The sequence below is a fragment of the Rhinoraja longicauda genome, chromosome 20, assembly GCF_053455715.1.
Source record: "Rhinoraja longicauda isolate Sanriku21f chromosome 20, sRhiLon1.1, whole genome shotgun sequence".
Classification (NCBI taxonomy): Eukaryota; Metazoa; Chordata; class Chondrichthyes; order Rajiformes; family Arhynchobatidae; genus Rhinoraja; species Rhinoraja longicauda.
Window position 1 is genome coordinate 9,010,731 of NC_135972.1, and position 14,961 is coordinate 9,025,691.

The following is a 14,961-nucleotide window of genomic DNA, read 5'->3' on the forward strand; positions in this document are numbered from 1 at the left end:
GGTAGAGCTGCTGCCTTACAGCGCCAGAGACCCGGGTTCAATCTTGACTACAGGTGCTGTCTGTACGGAGTTTGTACGTTCTCCATGTAAGATGTGTGGGTTTTCTCCGGGTGCTCCGGTTTCCTCCCACACTCCAAAGACGTACAGGTTTGTAGGTTAAATGGCTTCAGTAAAATATTAAATTGTCCCTAGTGCGTATGGAGGATAGTGTTAGTGTACGGGAATCGCTGGTCAGCGTGGATTGGTGGACCGAATGGCCTGTTACTGCACTGCATCTCTGAACTAGAACTAGATTCCCTGCTTGTGGCTATCTACTGTAAAAGCCTCTTAACGCCACTATTGTATCTGCTCCACTGACAAACCTGACAGCCTGTTCAGGGCATCCATCAACCTCTCTGTAATAAAATCTTGCAATGCTCATCTCCTTCAAACTTTTCCCCTCATATCTCCTTTAAACTTTGCCCCTTTCATCTCTGAACTCTGTATCTCTACGCTGTATCTCTAAACTAAACTGAATCCTTCCGGCACACTCGTGAGCGGTTGCGACTTGATGCAGAGTGTCTCTCTGGGTTTATTATAGATCCACACTTTAACATGGCACCACATACAATCCTCAATCTGAACCAACATACAGGCATCATTCCGATAAGGAAAATCTTTGAACAGATGCATCTCCGGGGACTTACTTTACAGGTTGCCATGTTTCTTGTTCAAAGCTTTTATGAATGGACTGAGCGATCGCTGACTCCATCAGGTCAATGTAACGTACCACCAGAGGAATAAATAATTCTTGCAAATGTTTGTGATATTTCCCATTGCACAAATGCGCTATTGCAAAGAAACAAAGTGCGTGAAATTAATTACATTGCAGATTTGTGAACAGGCATTTATGACACAAACGTAATTTGTAACTTGTTTTACACTAAGGGTGGTGGGTATAGAGAACAAGCTGCCAGAAGAGGAAGTTGAGGCAGGTACCAACGCAACATTTAAGAGACATTTGGACAGGTACATGGATTGCATAGGTGTAGAGGGTTAAGGACTAAGTGCGGGCAGGTGGGACGAGTGTAGATGGGACATGTTGGTCGGCATGGGCTAATTGGGCCGAAGGGCCTGTTTCCACGCTGTATGACTCTATGACTCTATGACAATGATTAATTCTTTGGATCTATGTAAATAAGCCTTTGTAATAAACACCATACAGAAGAAGTGTACAATTTACCATCGTTATTATGGACCTCTTTATAACAGGTTTTGTTTATGGTGGACAGAGTCCCCACAGTAATCAGATACCACTGATCCTTGAAGAATCAAGATCCTTGAAAACAGGATGCTCGTCACGCTGAGGGAGGCCATTGACATTGACAAGCAATTGCTTCGATCGACACTTAACTCTATTAAACCACGTAACAAACGGCCTTTCGTATTTTTAGCTTGCAGTCACAAAAACACATTTTTAGCTGAGTGTACATGAAAGAACTTTGCACACTCAGCAGGCTAGGCATTTCTTTTTGGGAGGAGAAACGGAGTCAACGTTTAAAGTGGATGCCATTTTACCCTGAGCTAGTTGGTCGAGGGAATTTCACTTGGAGCGGGACGGGGTTTCCTCACCCCAATGTCCAAGACCTCTGAATGCGTGAATCAGCAGCAGGGACGGTGGTTATCACTGCGCTGGACAAGGTGGTGCCGGCCGGGCGGCCATCTTGGGCCGTGTGGTGAGGGAGGTCCCGCTGGGCTCTCAGTCACGGTGCTCCGGGATTCCGACCCAAAGGCCAGTCAGTGACGTCAATGGAAGGGGGGTTGGAACCCCCCGACTCTGTTATAGCGGACAATCGGCCATAACGGACACCATCCCCCCCTCCCCTCCCTCCCCCACGGTCTGTTAAAACAACAGATTGTCTGTATTTACATTTCACCTTTTAGCAATGTGTAAATTATTTAAATGGATTGCTGAATTGACTCACTTATGCCTCGTGTTTTGACAGCATTTACCAAACTAGTTTTCCACAACCCTTTGTACGTGGGTGGAGTACGCATAAGACCACAAGACGGAGGAGAAGAGTTAGGCCATTCAGCCCGTCGGGTCTACTGCGACATTCAATCAAGCGGTTATGGAGCGAAGGCAGGAGGAGGATGGGGTTGAGAGGGAAAGATACTGTAGATCAGCCACGATTGAATGGCGGAGTAGACTTGAGACAGACACAAAAAGCTGGATGAACTCAGTGGGACAGGCAGCATCTCTGGAGAAAAGGAATAGGTGACGTTTCGGGTCGAGACCCTTCCTCAGGTGGAATGAATTCTGCTCCCAATATTTATGAACTTATCACAACAGAAATGAAGGCAGCCTAATTATACTTGGATTGGATTGGAAACTGCTGGAGTTTAAATCGGAACTGAAGCAGCTTTGAAACTTGCAAGTACCATTGTTGCCATTGCTAAACCTAAGCTGAGCCCATCAATTCATCAACATTTTGTGTGTGTGTGCCGCTGAGATAAAAGAAAAAAAAATTCACAGTAGATTACTTTGTTGCAGCCTATTTCTAAAATGGATCCACCAGAATTGAAAATTCATGAGTAGTTCAAGGGTTTTGCATCCGAGCCTTTGGAGTTTCATGCTTGTCTTTTCACAGACGTAGAAAACATAGAAAATAGGTGCAGGAGGAGGCCATTTGGCCCTTCGAGCCAGCGACGCCATTCATTGTGATCATGGCTGATCGTCCCCAATCAATAACCCGTGCCTGCCTTCTCCCCATACCACTTGATTCCACTAGCCCCTAGAGCTCTATCTAACTCTCTCTTAAATCCATCCAGTGATTTGGCTTCCACTGCCCTCTGTGGCAGAGAATTCCACAAATTCACAACTCTGTGGGTGATTTTTTTTTCTCACCTCAGTTTTAAATGGCCTCCCCTTTATTCTAAGACTGTGGCCCCTGGTTCTGGTCTCTCCCAACATTGGGAACATTTTTCCTGCATCTAGCTTGTCCAGTCCTTTTGTAATTTTATATGTTTCTATAAGATCCCCTCTAATCCTTCTGAACGATAAATGTATTAATTCTGAGAAAAGAGGTCACACGACTTTGAATCGCAGAGCTATTTAAGTGCGCGAGGAAACACGTTATCAGAAGCAATCTGCTGAGTAAATTGATAAATAATTAGCTGGGGGTGTGGTGGGGGGGAAGCACACACAGTCTGAGGAGGGGTAAAAAAGATAAGCTGCCCTCTAAGAAGGAACTGCAGATGCTGGTTTAAACAAAAGATGGACATTAAAAAACCGTGAGTAACTCAGCGGGTCAGGCAGCATCTCTGGAGAAAGGAATAGGTGACGTTTCGGGTCGAGACCCTTTCTTCAGACTGAGAGCCAGTGGAAAGGGAAACGAGAGATACAGACGGTGATGTGCAGAGATATAGAACAAATGAATGAAAGCTTACAACGCAGTGGTATGAATATTGATTTCTCTATCTTCAAGTTACCCTTGCTTTTCCCCCTCCCTCCAGCCCTCCCTTGCCCAAGTCGTACCAGCTTCAAAGTCATCTTGTTGAGTCTCATTGTCTGTATTCCTTCTCTCCTAGGCCTCAGCTAACAATGTGTAAGAAGGAAATGCAGATGCTGGTTTAAACCGAAGATAGGCACAAAAAGCTGGAGTAACTCAGCGGCACAGGCAGCATCTCTAGAGAGAAGGAATGGGTGACGTTTCGTGTCGAGAAGGGTCTTGACCTGAAACGTCACCCATGCCTTCTCTCCAGAGATGTTGCCTGTCCCGCTGAGTTACTCCAACCTTTTGTGTCCATCCACAGCTAACAAATGCCTGTTTCGTTTATCATTGTTACTTTATTGCATATCTTTCATTCAATTGTTCTATATCTCTCTACGTCACAGTCTATAATCTCTCGTTTCCCTTTCCCCTGACTCTCAGTGTGAAGAAAGGGCCTTGACCCGAAACGTCACCTCTTCCTTTTCTCCAGAGATGCTGCCTGACCCGCGGAGTTACTCTGGCTTTTTGTGTCTGTCTTCAAGCCACCCAGAAGTCAGGAGGAAAAATGCGTATTGAAGCATCTGAACACAGGAGAAAAGCAAATGAAAAGGCAGCTGATGTAGAGTGCACATGGAGGAAACCCACGTCGACCATCCATCACCCGTTGTCCGCGCTACTTCTACGTTATCCCTCTTCCTCATCCACTGCCCACACACCATGGACAATTTACAGAGGGGAAATTAAACTACAAACCCCCACGTCTCTGGGATGCGGGAGGAAACCAGTGCACCTGGAGAAAGCCATGCGGTCACAGAAAACAACGTGGTCACAGGGAGAACATGCAAACTCCACATAGACAGTATTCAAGGTCAGGATCTAACCCGGGTCTCTGGCGTTGTGAGGCAGCAGCTCCACCGGCTCAAGATTCTGGCATTGGCAGTCTCTTGTGTCTTCTCAGAATGCTGTTACTTTAATTTTGGAGGCAGAGTACAGTGGGCTCAACCGAATGTTTTTAGTTCTACTGGCCAAGGATGAATTTCCAGGAAAATCTAGTTTTATTTGAATTCATGCAGTGATGTGAAGATTACATAGCAGTAGAGTTGTTGCCTTACAGCGAATGCAGCCTCGGAGAGCCGAGCTCGATCCCGACTACTGTCTGTTTCGGAGTTTGTACGTTCTCCCCGTGACCTGCGTGGGTTTTCTCCGAGATCTTCGGTTTCCTCCCACACTCCAAAGACGTACAGGTATGTAGGTTAATTGACAGTAAATGTAAAGATTGTCCTCAGTGTGTGTCGGATAGTGTTAATGTGTGGGGATCGCTGGTCGGTGCGGACCCGGTGGGCCGAAGGGCTTGTTTCCGCATCGTATCTCTAAACTAAAAACTAAACTAGAACAAAGGGATTCTTGCATTCGGTTTTGTTCATCAAAGCACAGGCTTGGCAAGAGTACAGGGTTGATTCACCAGAATTAAACCTGGGTTTATATTGAAAGCACAATCTGCACAAAGGTGACTACTGCTCCCTTGAGGAATGTCAACTCAAGTTGTTTAGTCATGAAAGGATTGCATGGGGAAGAAGCTGGTAATCATTTGCTTGATTGAAACATGGATAAGGGAAAAAGTTTATAATCAAACTCAGACTTTACATACATGTGCTCTGGGCCTGTGCTTGCTGGAGATTGGAAGGATGAGAGGGGGTGGACGATTTCATTGAAACCTACTGGATAATGAAAAGCCTGGCTCGAGTGGACGTGAAGAGGATGTTTCCAGTAATGGGAGAGTCTAGGACCAGAGGGCACAGCCTTAGAATAAAAGGGTGGTAAATCTGTGGAGTTCATTACCACAGATGGCTGGAGAGGCTAAGTCATTGGGTATTTGTTGGGTTCTTGATTAGGAAGGTTAGGGGGAAGAAGCCATGAGAATGGAGTAAAGAGGGAAAGGAAGGTGAGCCATGATTGAGTGTTGGAGTAGATTCGATGGGCTGAATGGCCTAATTCTGCTCCTATGTCTTTATGGTCCTATACGGACTCTACCCTGATATAAAGGGCAGTGGAAAAATTGTCAAAACACGAGACATAAGCTTTGAGATCAAAACAAGTGGGGTAATTCAGCAATCCATTTAAATAATTTACACTTTGCTAAAAGATGAAATGTAATAAAATAAACCACAAAAAATCCACACTTGGTGCATTAAGCCCATTTTACATATCACGTTAGATTCATTCGTGACGATATGCTTTTGATTATTAAAAACAGTAAGGACTGAAAGAAGCTCGATGATTTAATTCTAAATGGATTAAGACAGAATGAATCTTTTTTTCTTTAAATACATTAATCACATTTCTAAGGCTATTTTAATAATCATACTCTAATCATTTTGCCTTCGTTATTGCTAAGTCAATTATCTCGTGCCTCCTGATGTCAATTCTATCTTGCCCACTGGTGTTTGCATTAAATTGTACACGATTCTGATTCACAGCAGTCACTGCAAGTTGCAGTAAAGCTCACAGACAAGTGAAGAGGCTGTGAAGGTTAGGGTATGTGGTGATTCAAAAGGTAAAACACAAGAGTCTTTGATATATTTTTTTCCTCTCAGGTGTTGTTTTTCATCTCTCAATGTCCCGGCAGAAAAAGCACACCGCTTCATATCATCATATCATATATATACAGCCGGAAACAGGCCTTTTCGGCCCACCAAGTCCGTGCCGCCCAGCGATCCCCGTACATTAACACTATCCTACACCCACTAGGGACAATTTTTTACATTTACCCAGCCAATTAACCTACAAACCTGTACGTCTTTGGAGTGTGGGAGGAAACCGAAGATCTCGGAGAAAACCCACGCAGGTCACGGGGAGAACGTACAAACTCCTTACAGTACAGCACCCGTAGTCAGGATCGAACCTGAGTCTCCGGCGCTGCATTCGCTGTAAAGCAGCAACTCTACCGCTGCGCTTCCGTGCCGCTTCATTGTTATAAAAACAGGGCTGTTTCTAAAAAAGCGCACTGTATGTGCTTTGTGCGTGGCACAACTCTCACTGTCATTACTATTGCCACTGCCACCCGCTGAGACACTGTGACTGCTGCTCTGCCTTCACAGTTGCTCTAACTACTTATCACATCCCCGAAGACCAGGCAAAACAAGATCTTCTGCAGAGGAGGCACACATTATTTTCCCGCACAGATGTTACTTCTGCTGTGCGAAGGCAAGCCTGGAGTCCAATTTCTGAAGCGATCCCCCACTGAATTAAACGGCCACGGTACCAAGTCTTCCCTGATAGCATATTAGGGCAGAGAGTGGAGTTGAAACTCCCAGCCAATTGACAACGAAACAACCAGCGAGCTTGTGTGTGGTGTTGAAGGTGCTTGTGCTGATCAATCATTTAGAGCAGGGATCACTTCTACTGGTGTAGTTGGACTGGGTAGAGGTGGGGGGGCTTTCTGGGCAGTGATGCTCTGAATGTCGAGTTTAAGATGGAGAGCTACAGTTAATTGTTTAATCTCTGGTTGGCCTTTATAACTATGCTATTGCCACGTGGCATCAGAGTGAAGTCATTTCAACCATGCATGAGAAATACAAATAATCTTTGCAGGCTTTGATTTGGACCCAATCTCATTGATATTGAATCTACAGCAAAGTTAGAATTTAATATTATTCACAATAACTACTACGGACTGCGTCTTTGGTTGGACTGCAGACTTTGGTTGTTTTTTGGGCATTTACAGTTATTAATTTACTGAATTTTGATTATTATATTTATATTTGTACTGCATTTACATAATACCTCAGCCATGAACGACTACGGACTGTGTCTTTGGTTGGACCAAGGACTTCAATTGTTTTTTTGGCGTTCACTTTACAGTTATTATTTATTACATTTTGATTATTATAGGGCATAGTGGCGTGGCAGTAGAGTTGCTGCCTTACACAGCCAGAGACCCAGGTTTGAGCCTGACGACTGGTGCTTGACTGCATGGAGTTTGTACGTTCTCCAAGTGACCTGCGTGGGCTTTCTCCAGGTTCGCTGGTTTCCTCCCACACTCCAAAAACGGACAGGTTTGCAGACTAATTGGCTTGGTATACTTGCAAGTGTGTGCTGTGTGTGTGTGTCCCTAGTGTGTGTGTAGGATAGTGCTAGTGACGGAAAGGTTTTTAAAGCTGGCTCGAAGGGCCGAATGGCCTACTCCTGCACGCATTGTCTATTGTCTGTTGCAACTCGAACCACAAGGAGAAAGACCAGACAATGTAGACGAAAAATAGAACAGCCAAATAGAAATAGGCTGGAGATGAAAAGAATGGCAGCGGGGGATTGACTGAGCTCTGCTGATTTCCTCTTCGAGGTCAGACTTCTGAAATCATGTGTTTGTTTTATTTGGGTGTAAGGATTTGGTGCCAGGTTACAGAATACAGGTTTGACATCCGTTGACAAAGGATAAATAAGAATCAGTCCCTGGATTCCTGTGCTGCAAATTATAAGGGTGGCAATCAACTAAATGTCAATTCAATGTCACCATGTCTGGCTCAAAGGAGCCCAGGGCAGTACAGCATAGGAACAGGCCCTTCAGCCCATCATGTCTGTGCCTGTACATGATGTCGTGTTAAACTGATCTGAGGATCAGTGCTGCTGGAGCTCACCGGAGCGACGCTCCGACACCTCTGTGTAAAAAAAAAACCCAAAATAAACAGTGGGGAATTTTGACTAGCGGGGAATTTAACAGTGGGCGCTCCAGTACCAGTGACAGCTCCGGTACCTAAACAATTAGCACTGCAACACTGCTGAGTGTGCAGAATATCGTTGTCAACATTGGAGCGCATCAGTTCCACAGGCAAAGTCCCATGCCTGTGCAATGGGTAGAGGTGAATTGTACAGTACCCTAGTTTACGGAAGGGCCGGTGAGAAGCCTGATAACAGTCAGAGGGGCTGATCCTGAGTTTGGTGGTGCGCGCTTTCAAGCTTCTGTACCTTCTGCCGGACAGGACCAGGGAGAAGACGGAATGACTGGGCTGGGACAGGTGTTTAATTATATTTTTGATATTGATTATAATTTTGATTTGGATCAAAGGGCCTGTTTCCGTGCTGTATGACTGCGACTCAACTTGCCCTACCAGCTGATCCACTCATGATTCTCCCTGTCTCTCTCTCTGCTCTCTCTGCTGAACTCCTGGCCTTTTACTGAAGAAGGGTCACGACCCAAAACGTCACCCATTCCTTCTCTCCAGAGATGCTGCCTGTCCCGCTGAGTTACTCCAGCTTTTTGTGCCTACCTTGCCTTTTACCCTGGTTTCTACCTCACATCCCTCCGTTCATCTCTTTGCTCTTTCCGTCTCTGCTCATTCCACGGCCACCCCATCTCAGCCTCTCTACAAATTACTTTGTGCTTTGGTCCGCCCTCTTCCTGCTGATCTCCTCATTCTCTCATCCTGTCTCAAGAATGGTCTCGACCCGAAACGTCACCTCTTCCTTTTCTTCAGAGATGCTGCCTGCAGTTACTCCAGCATTTTGTGTCTATCCTTATTCCCCGGTTCCCTGCCTACTGATCTCGTTTGTAGCTCACTCTCTGAGCCTGTTTTTCTCAGTTAATCCCACTCTCTCTCTCTCCCTCTCTCTCTTTCTTCCTCTCTCTCCCTCTCTCTCTCTTTCTTCCTCTCTCTCTCTTTCTTCCTCTCTCTCCCTCTCTCTCTTTCTTCCTCTCTCTCTCTTTCTTCCTCTCTCTCCCTCTCTCTCTTTCTTCCTCTCTCTCTCTTTCTTCCTCTCTCCCTCTCTCTCTCTCTCTCTCTCTTCCTCTCTCTCCCTCTCTTCCTCTTTCTCTCTTTCTTCCTCTCTCTCTCTCTCTCTCTCTCTCTCTCTCTCTCTCTCTCTCTCTCTCTCTCTCTCTCTCTCTCTCTCTCTCTCTCTCTCTCTCTCTCTCTCTCTCTCTCTCTCTCTCTCTCTCTCTCTCTCTCTCTCTCTCTCTCTCTCTCTCTCTCTCTCTCTCTCTCTCTCTCTCTCTCTCTCTCTCTCTCTCTCTCTCTCTCTCTCTCTCTCTCTCTTCTCTCTCTCTTTCTTGCTCTCCCTGGCTGCCCCTTGTACAGAAACCCAGTTTGTCTCTGCTCTTTCTATTGCTGCCAATGCTCATTTCTGAATATTCCCTGTATTTATATCGAGGCACCTATTTTCTGCAATTCTCCTCATTTAGGCCACATTCCTTTCCCTTTCAAGTGACAGTTTTTCTCTTCCCATTGAAGACTGCGTTGTTTACTTTAAGGAGCAATTAATATATGCAGAGCACAGAATAAATGAAGCGATCCTTTAGTTAATTAAGTGAAAAATACATCAGATTAGATTTTTTGTCTCTACCTTAAATAATCCACAACCTCATTAGTGACTGTCACAAAGATTCGGTATTTGCGAAAAAGGACTGGTTTAAATCATGAGAATTATATAATTTGATGATGCACAATTCTGAAACGTGGCTATGTAATAATTGTCATTATAAAATAGATACACCCAGCAATTTTTGCTGCCACATTACTGCCCATTTTAATTTATTTGATAAGCTGGGGAAATCAAACTGCATGTGGAATGTTTCTTAAATTTCAACAAATCATTCTTTTTATACCACAGTATTGGTGCGGGTGAAAATAAAATTTGCTCTTCAACCAATTTGGTTAACTCTGCTTCACCACTGAAGTATTCTTCATAGTGGCACAGCTGCCTCAAAGCAGAGCCAGAGATCGGGATCGATCCTGACTTTGGGTACTGTCTGTGTGGAGTTTGCACGTTCTCTCTGTGACCTCGTGGGTTTCCTCCGGGTGCTCTGGTTTTCTCCCACATCCCAAAGACGTGTGGGTTGGTTTATTAATTTGCCTCTACAAATTGCCACGAATGTGTGGGGAGCGGATGAGAAAGTGAGATAACACGGGACTAGTGTGAACGGGCTCGATGGTCGTCGCGGACTCGGTGGGCCAAAGAACCCGTTTCCATGCTGTGTCTCTAAACTAAACAAATAAACTATAAAAGGAAGTTTGGAAATTAATTTTAATTGGGAATAGACGTAGTTCTAACAGGTGCTTATGAGCATAATGCAAATAGCTAAGGGCATCACATTATTTCTCCATAACCTTCCATAAAGTAGGTGGGCTATTTAATCTTAATGAACGTATAATCAGATTGACTCTGTAATAATTAGGAGCAGCATAATGGCGCAGCACTCGAGTTGCTTCCTTACAGCACTTACAGCATCCCGACTATGGGTGTTGTCTGTACGGAGTTTGTACGTTCTCCCCGTGACCACTTGGGTTTTCTCCGAGATCTTCGGTGCTCGCCCACAGTCCAAAGGTGTACAGGTTTGTAGGTTAATTGGCTTGGTATAAATATAAACTGTCCCTAGTATGTGTAGGATATTTTTAATGTGCGGGGATCGCTGGTCGGCGCGGACTCGGTGGGCCGAAGGGCCTGATTCTGCACTGCATCTCTAAACTAAACAAAATTAGTGGCTTATTTATTTCACAGAGCCTCCAAATTCATTATCTATCTTTCTCTGTAGCTTACTGTCCCAAATTTCAGCGCCAACACTTAAAAACAACTCTGGAAAACAACTCTGCATTAAGTATTTGAGACACTTTCACTTGAAACACTTATCTGAGTCGGAAACTCGAGCTGAATCAACTTTAAAAAGTATTAAAGATCGACACAGAATGCTGGATAACTCAGCGGGTCATGCAGCATCTCTGGATGACGAAAGCTCCCGACCCGAAACTGCAGACATCCCCTCCACACCCACTCTATCACTATTCAATAAGTTTCAAATGAGCTCTCCGCAAGATATCACCCACGAGATCACTTGCTGATCTATCTCTATCTCTCCAGACGCTGACCGTAAGGGGTGGGTTGGATGGGGGGGGGTGGTAGGTGAAGAGCTGGAGGCGTGAAAAGAGCAAGGCCAATCCGGGCCACAACCCCACCCCCTACTTTCAGTCTGAAGAAGGGTCCCGACCCGAAACGTCACCCATCCGTGTTCTCCAGAGACGCTGCCTGACCCGCTGAGTGTCTGTCTTAAGTGTGGGCAGTTTCATTTCTATTCACAAAATCAGAAAAGCAGAATTTGCCCATCGCTTTCATCCAATAACTCATCATAAGACATTAAGTGACAGGAGCAGGGCTAGGCTGGAATAAACCAGCGCCTGCACTTCTTGGTTTCTACGTTTAAAAAAGCATTATCTTTGTCACGGCTTCAACACAAAAGTAATCCACAGAGAGAAAGACTTTTTCATTTCATAATTAGATTCAGTCAACGAGAGATGACTCTCCCAGTCACTCTGGGTTTTATTATGACTAATTTGATTCCACTTCACTTTCCCTGCTAATTATTAACACTTGCCTCTTTATTGTCATGAGAACATGTCGTATCATTCACCTATTCATAGCTTTAAGTGTCATGCTGCAATGGAGATGAAATGCTACATGCAAGGGGAGAACAACTGTCCAAAGAATCCTTTTTTTAAGCAGGCTTCAAAAAGACACTGCCTGGTTTTCTACTGACGTTAAAATAATCCGCTAATTACAGATGTGTCTTCGAGTCCGACGCGCTGGAGAGCTGACTCCCTCAAGAATGGTCATTTGATGATCGTAAAGAATGTGTTCTGCCATGCATTTTCACGGTTAGCAGAGTGCAGTATTTAATGTTCTTGAATGTGGCGAGATCACTTTCCATTGCTTTGGACTTTATAGAGATACAGCGCGGAAACAGGCCCTTCGGCCCACCGCCCGCGCCGACCAGCGATCACCCCGTGAACTAACACTATCCTACACACTCGGGGCCATTTACAACTTTGCTGAAGAAAATTAACCTACAAGCCTGTACGACTTTGGAGCGTGGGAGGAAACCGCAGAAATATCTGCGGGGCCAGCTATTTGCTGTTCATCTTGGCTTGGGAATTAATTGTGGCCTTCATCAATGGAACAACTCATAAACCAAATGGGCAACTCATTAACCAACAGGACAACTCAAGAACGAAATGGGCCACTCGTGAACCAAACGGGCAACTCATGAATTGAATGGACAACTCGTGAAACAAATGGGCAGCTCATTAATCACCAGGACAACTCGCAAGGACCAGCTTCTTCCCCTTTGCTATCAGGCTTATGAATGGTCCTTCCATAAGCCAGGGAACTGTCCGATTCACCTCTACCCCATTGCAGACATCGGACTTTGTCTATGAAAACTGACGTGCTACCATGCTGAGAACTATATCTTCCCCTTTGCTCTATGTATTTTTGTTCTTGAGTTTGACTTGATTGTATTCATGAATGGTATATCTGATCTGTTTGGATAGCATGCAAATCAAAGCTTTTCACTGTAACTCGGTAATATGTGAAAATAATGAACCGAAACCAAAACAATTCAAACCAAAAGACCCCCTCTCTGCTGACTCTCAGTCTGAAGAAGGGTCTCGACCGAAACATCACCCATGCCTTCTCTCCAGAGATGCTGCCTGTCGCGCTGAGTTGCTCCAGCATTTTGTGTCCAACATCATTTTACATTACATATACGCTGCTTACAATATAATTCAAGAAACACATAAACAAATGGTGATTTTGAAAGGAAGACACTCCGTAAAGATCTGCGGCAAAACGTCAAAGAATGATTCGAGCAAAGCTAGAAGGAGAACAACAGATACTCACGTTCGTTCCTCAAGTAGTTATTGAGAAGTTGGAAGAGAGGGAAGGTGTCCCAGGAGTCCTGGGGCTGTGCTTCAATGGTGGCATCCATGTCGACAGCAAATAGGGACCAAAATATCTCTGCATGCTCCGCCATCAGATCAGGCCACCAGGCAAAAGCCTAGGAGACAGTTAGGAAACGTGAGCCAAGGTTACAAGATGGGAGATGGACACACAATGCTGGAGTAACTCAACGGTGACAGGCAGCATCTCTGGAGAGAAGGAATGGGTGACGAGGCCCTTCTTCAGGCTCGAGTAGGTGAGGGGAGTGGAAAAGTTGACACGGCCGTTGTCACGCCGGCAGTTAGAAATAAAAAGTTCCGACCTTTCAACCCTCTCAACTTTTCCACTTCCCTCACCTACTCAAAACCATTCTGAAGAAGGGTCTCGAGCCGAAACGTCACCCATTCCTTCTATCCAGCGATGCTGCCCGTGTCTCTGAGTTACTCCAGCATTTTGTGTCTATCTTCGGTATAAACCAGCACCTGCAGTTCCTCCTTACACAATGGGGGGAAACGCCAGATGATTCTTCAATACCTCCTCTCTGATGTCACCTGCCACTCTGCTTCTGTAACTAGCTTGCATTAAAAGACATGACAGAACTCACAACTTACTTGTTAATAAAAAAATTAACTTCTAAATTTATACCACCCGAGTGGAGAACGGTACGTGCGTTTCCAAATCCAGCAGTATCTTCAACACTTCATACCGAGTCCCCATTTTCATCCCCGTTGTCAGATTTCCCTGACTAGAAATTGCCTAAACTAATGTGGAGCTGATAAAAACTAAGACATCACGCACAATGGCATGCTCTCCACGGCATCAGCTTTAGCCAGAAGTAACATATGGCTAACAAGAATGAGGTTTAGCTAAATATTCTGTCATAAGGTCATAAGGAATAGGAGTGGAATTAGGCCATTCGGCCCATCAAGTCTACTCCGCCATTCAATCATGGCTGACCTATCTCTCCCTCCTAACCTGGGAGTCAGCAACTTATTTGCGCTAACTCCTGCTCTTCGAATGCAGTTTGCTGGCCTTGGCACTGGTTTGTCTGGTAAAGGGTGTTATAAAGGCAATAACTTTAATCTCTTTTAGTTTACTCAGATTATTAACTGTGGTGAAGTACCACATAAATACTGTGTGTGGCGCAGCTTTAGCTTGCTTCAAATTGCCAGCTTGCTTTTGAACCCTTTGGTCAAAAGTCAAGTTAGTTTGCTATAATATATAGGATTTCTATTTTCGGCTCTATATTACAATGACACTTCTATTTACAGGCAGAAGGAACAACAATGATAAAACCAATAAAGTATTTTGCTCTTGATGGGAGAGTGAGGGGGAGAGAGAGGGGAGAGAGTGAGGGGGGAGAGTGAGGGGAGAGAGTGAGGGGGAGAGTAAGGGGGGAGAGAGTGAGGGGGAAAGTGAGGGAAGAGAGTGAGGGGGAGAGTAAGGGGGGAGAGAGTGAGGGGGAAAGTGAGAGGAGAGAGTGAGAGGGGAGAGAGGGGGGAGAGTGAGGGGAGAGAGTGAAGGGGAGAGTGAGGGGGGAGAGAGTGAGGGGGTGAGAGTGAGGGGAGAGTGAGGGGAGAGTGAGGGGGAGAGTGAGGGGGAGAGTGAGGGGGAGAGTGAGGGGAGAGAGTGAGGGGGAGCGTGAGGGAGCGCGTGAGGGAGCGAGTGAGGGGAGAGTGTGGGAGAGAACGTTTATTTCTTGATATCAACACCTTCTATCAGTTTAAGACTTGTGATGCTCTGCACTCTGTTTATCAAACATTCATCATTGTTACATCTTTCCAAG

At 45.2% G+C, this 14,961-nt stretch overlaps 1 protein-coding gene across 9 annotated transcripts in view; it reads right to left on the reverse strand.

Moving 5' to 3' along the window:
- cadps2 (Ca++-dependent secretion activator 2) overlaps nt 1-14,961 on the reverse strand; it is a 454,296-nt gene that overhangs the window by 83,301 nt on the left and 356,034 nt on the right. For all 9 annotated transcript variants that reach the window (XM_078416922.1, XM_078416921.1, XM_078416924.1 and 6 more), the window contains 2 exons: nt 13,137-13,293; nt 687-828 (listed from right to left, as the gene is read on the reverse strand). In XM_078416922.1, coding sequence (XP_078273048.1) covers nt 687-828; nt 13,137-13,293 — 299 coding nt within the window. The remainder of the gene's footprint in view (nt 1-686; nt 829-13,136; nt 13,294-14,961) is intronic.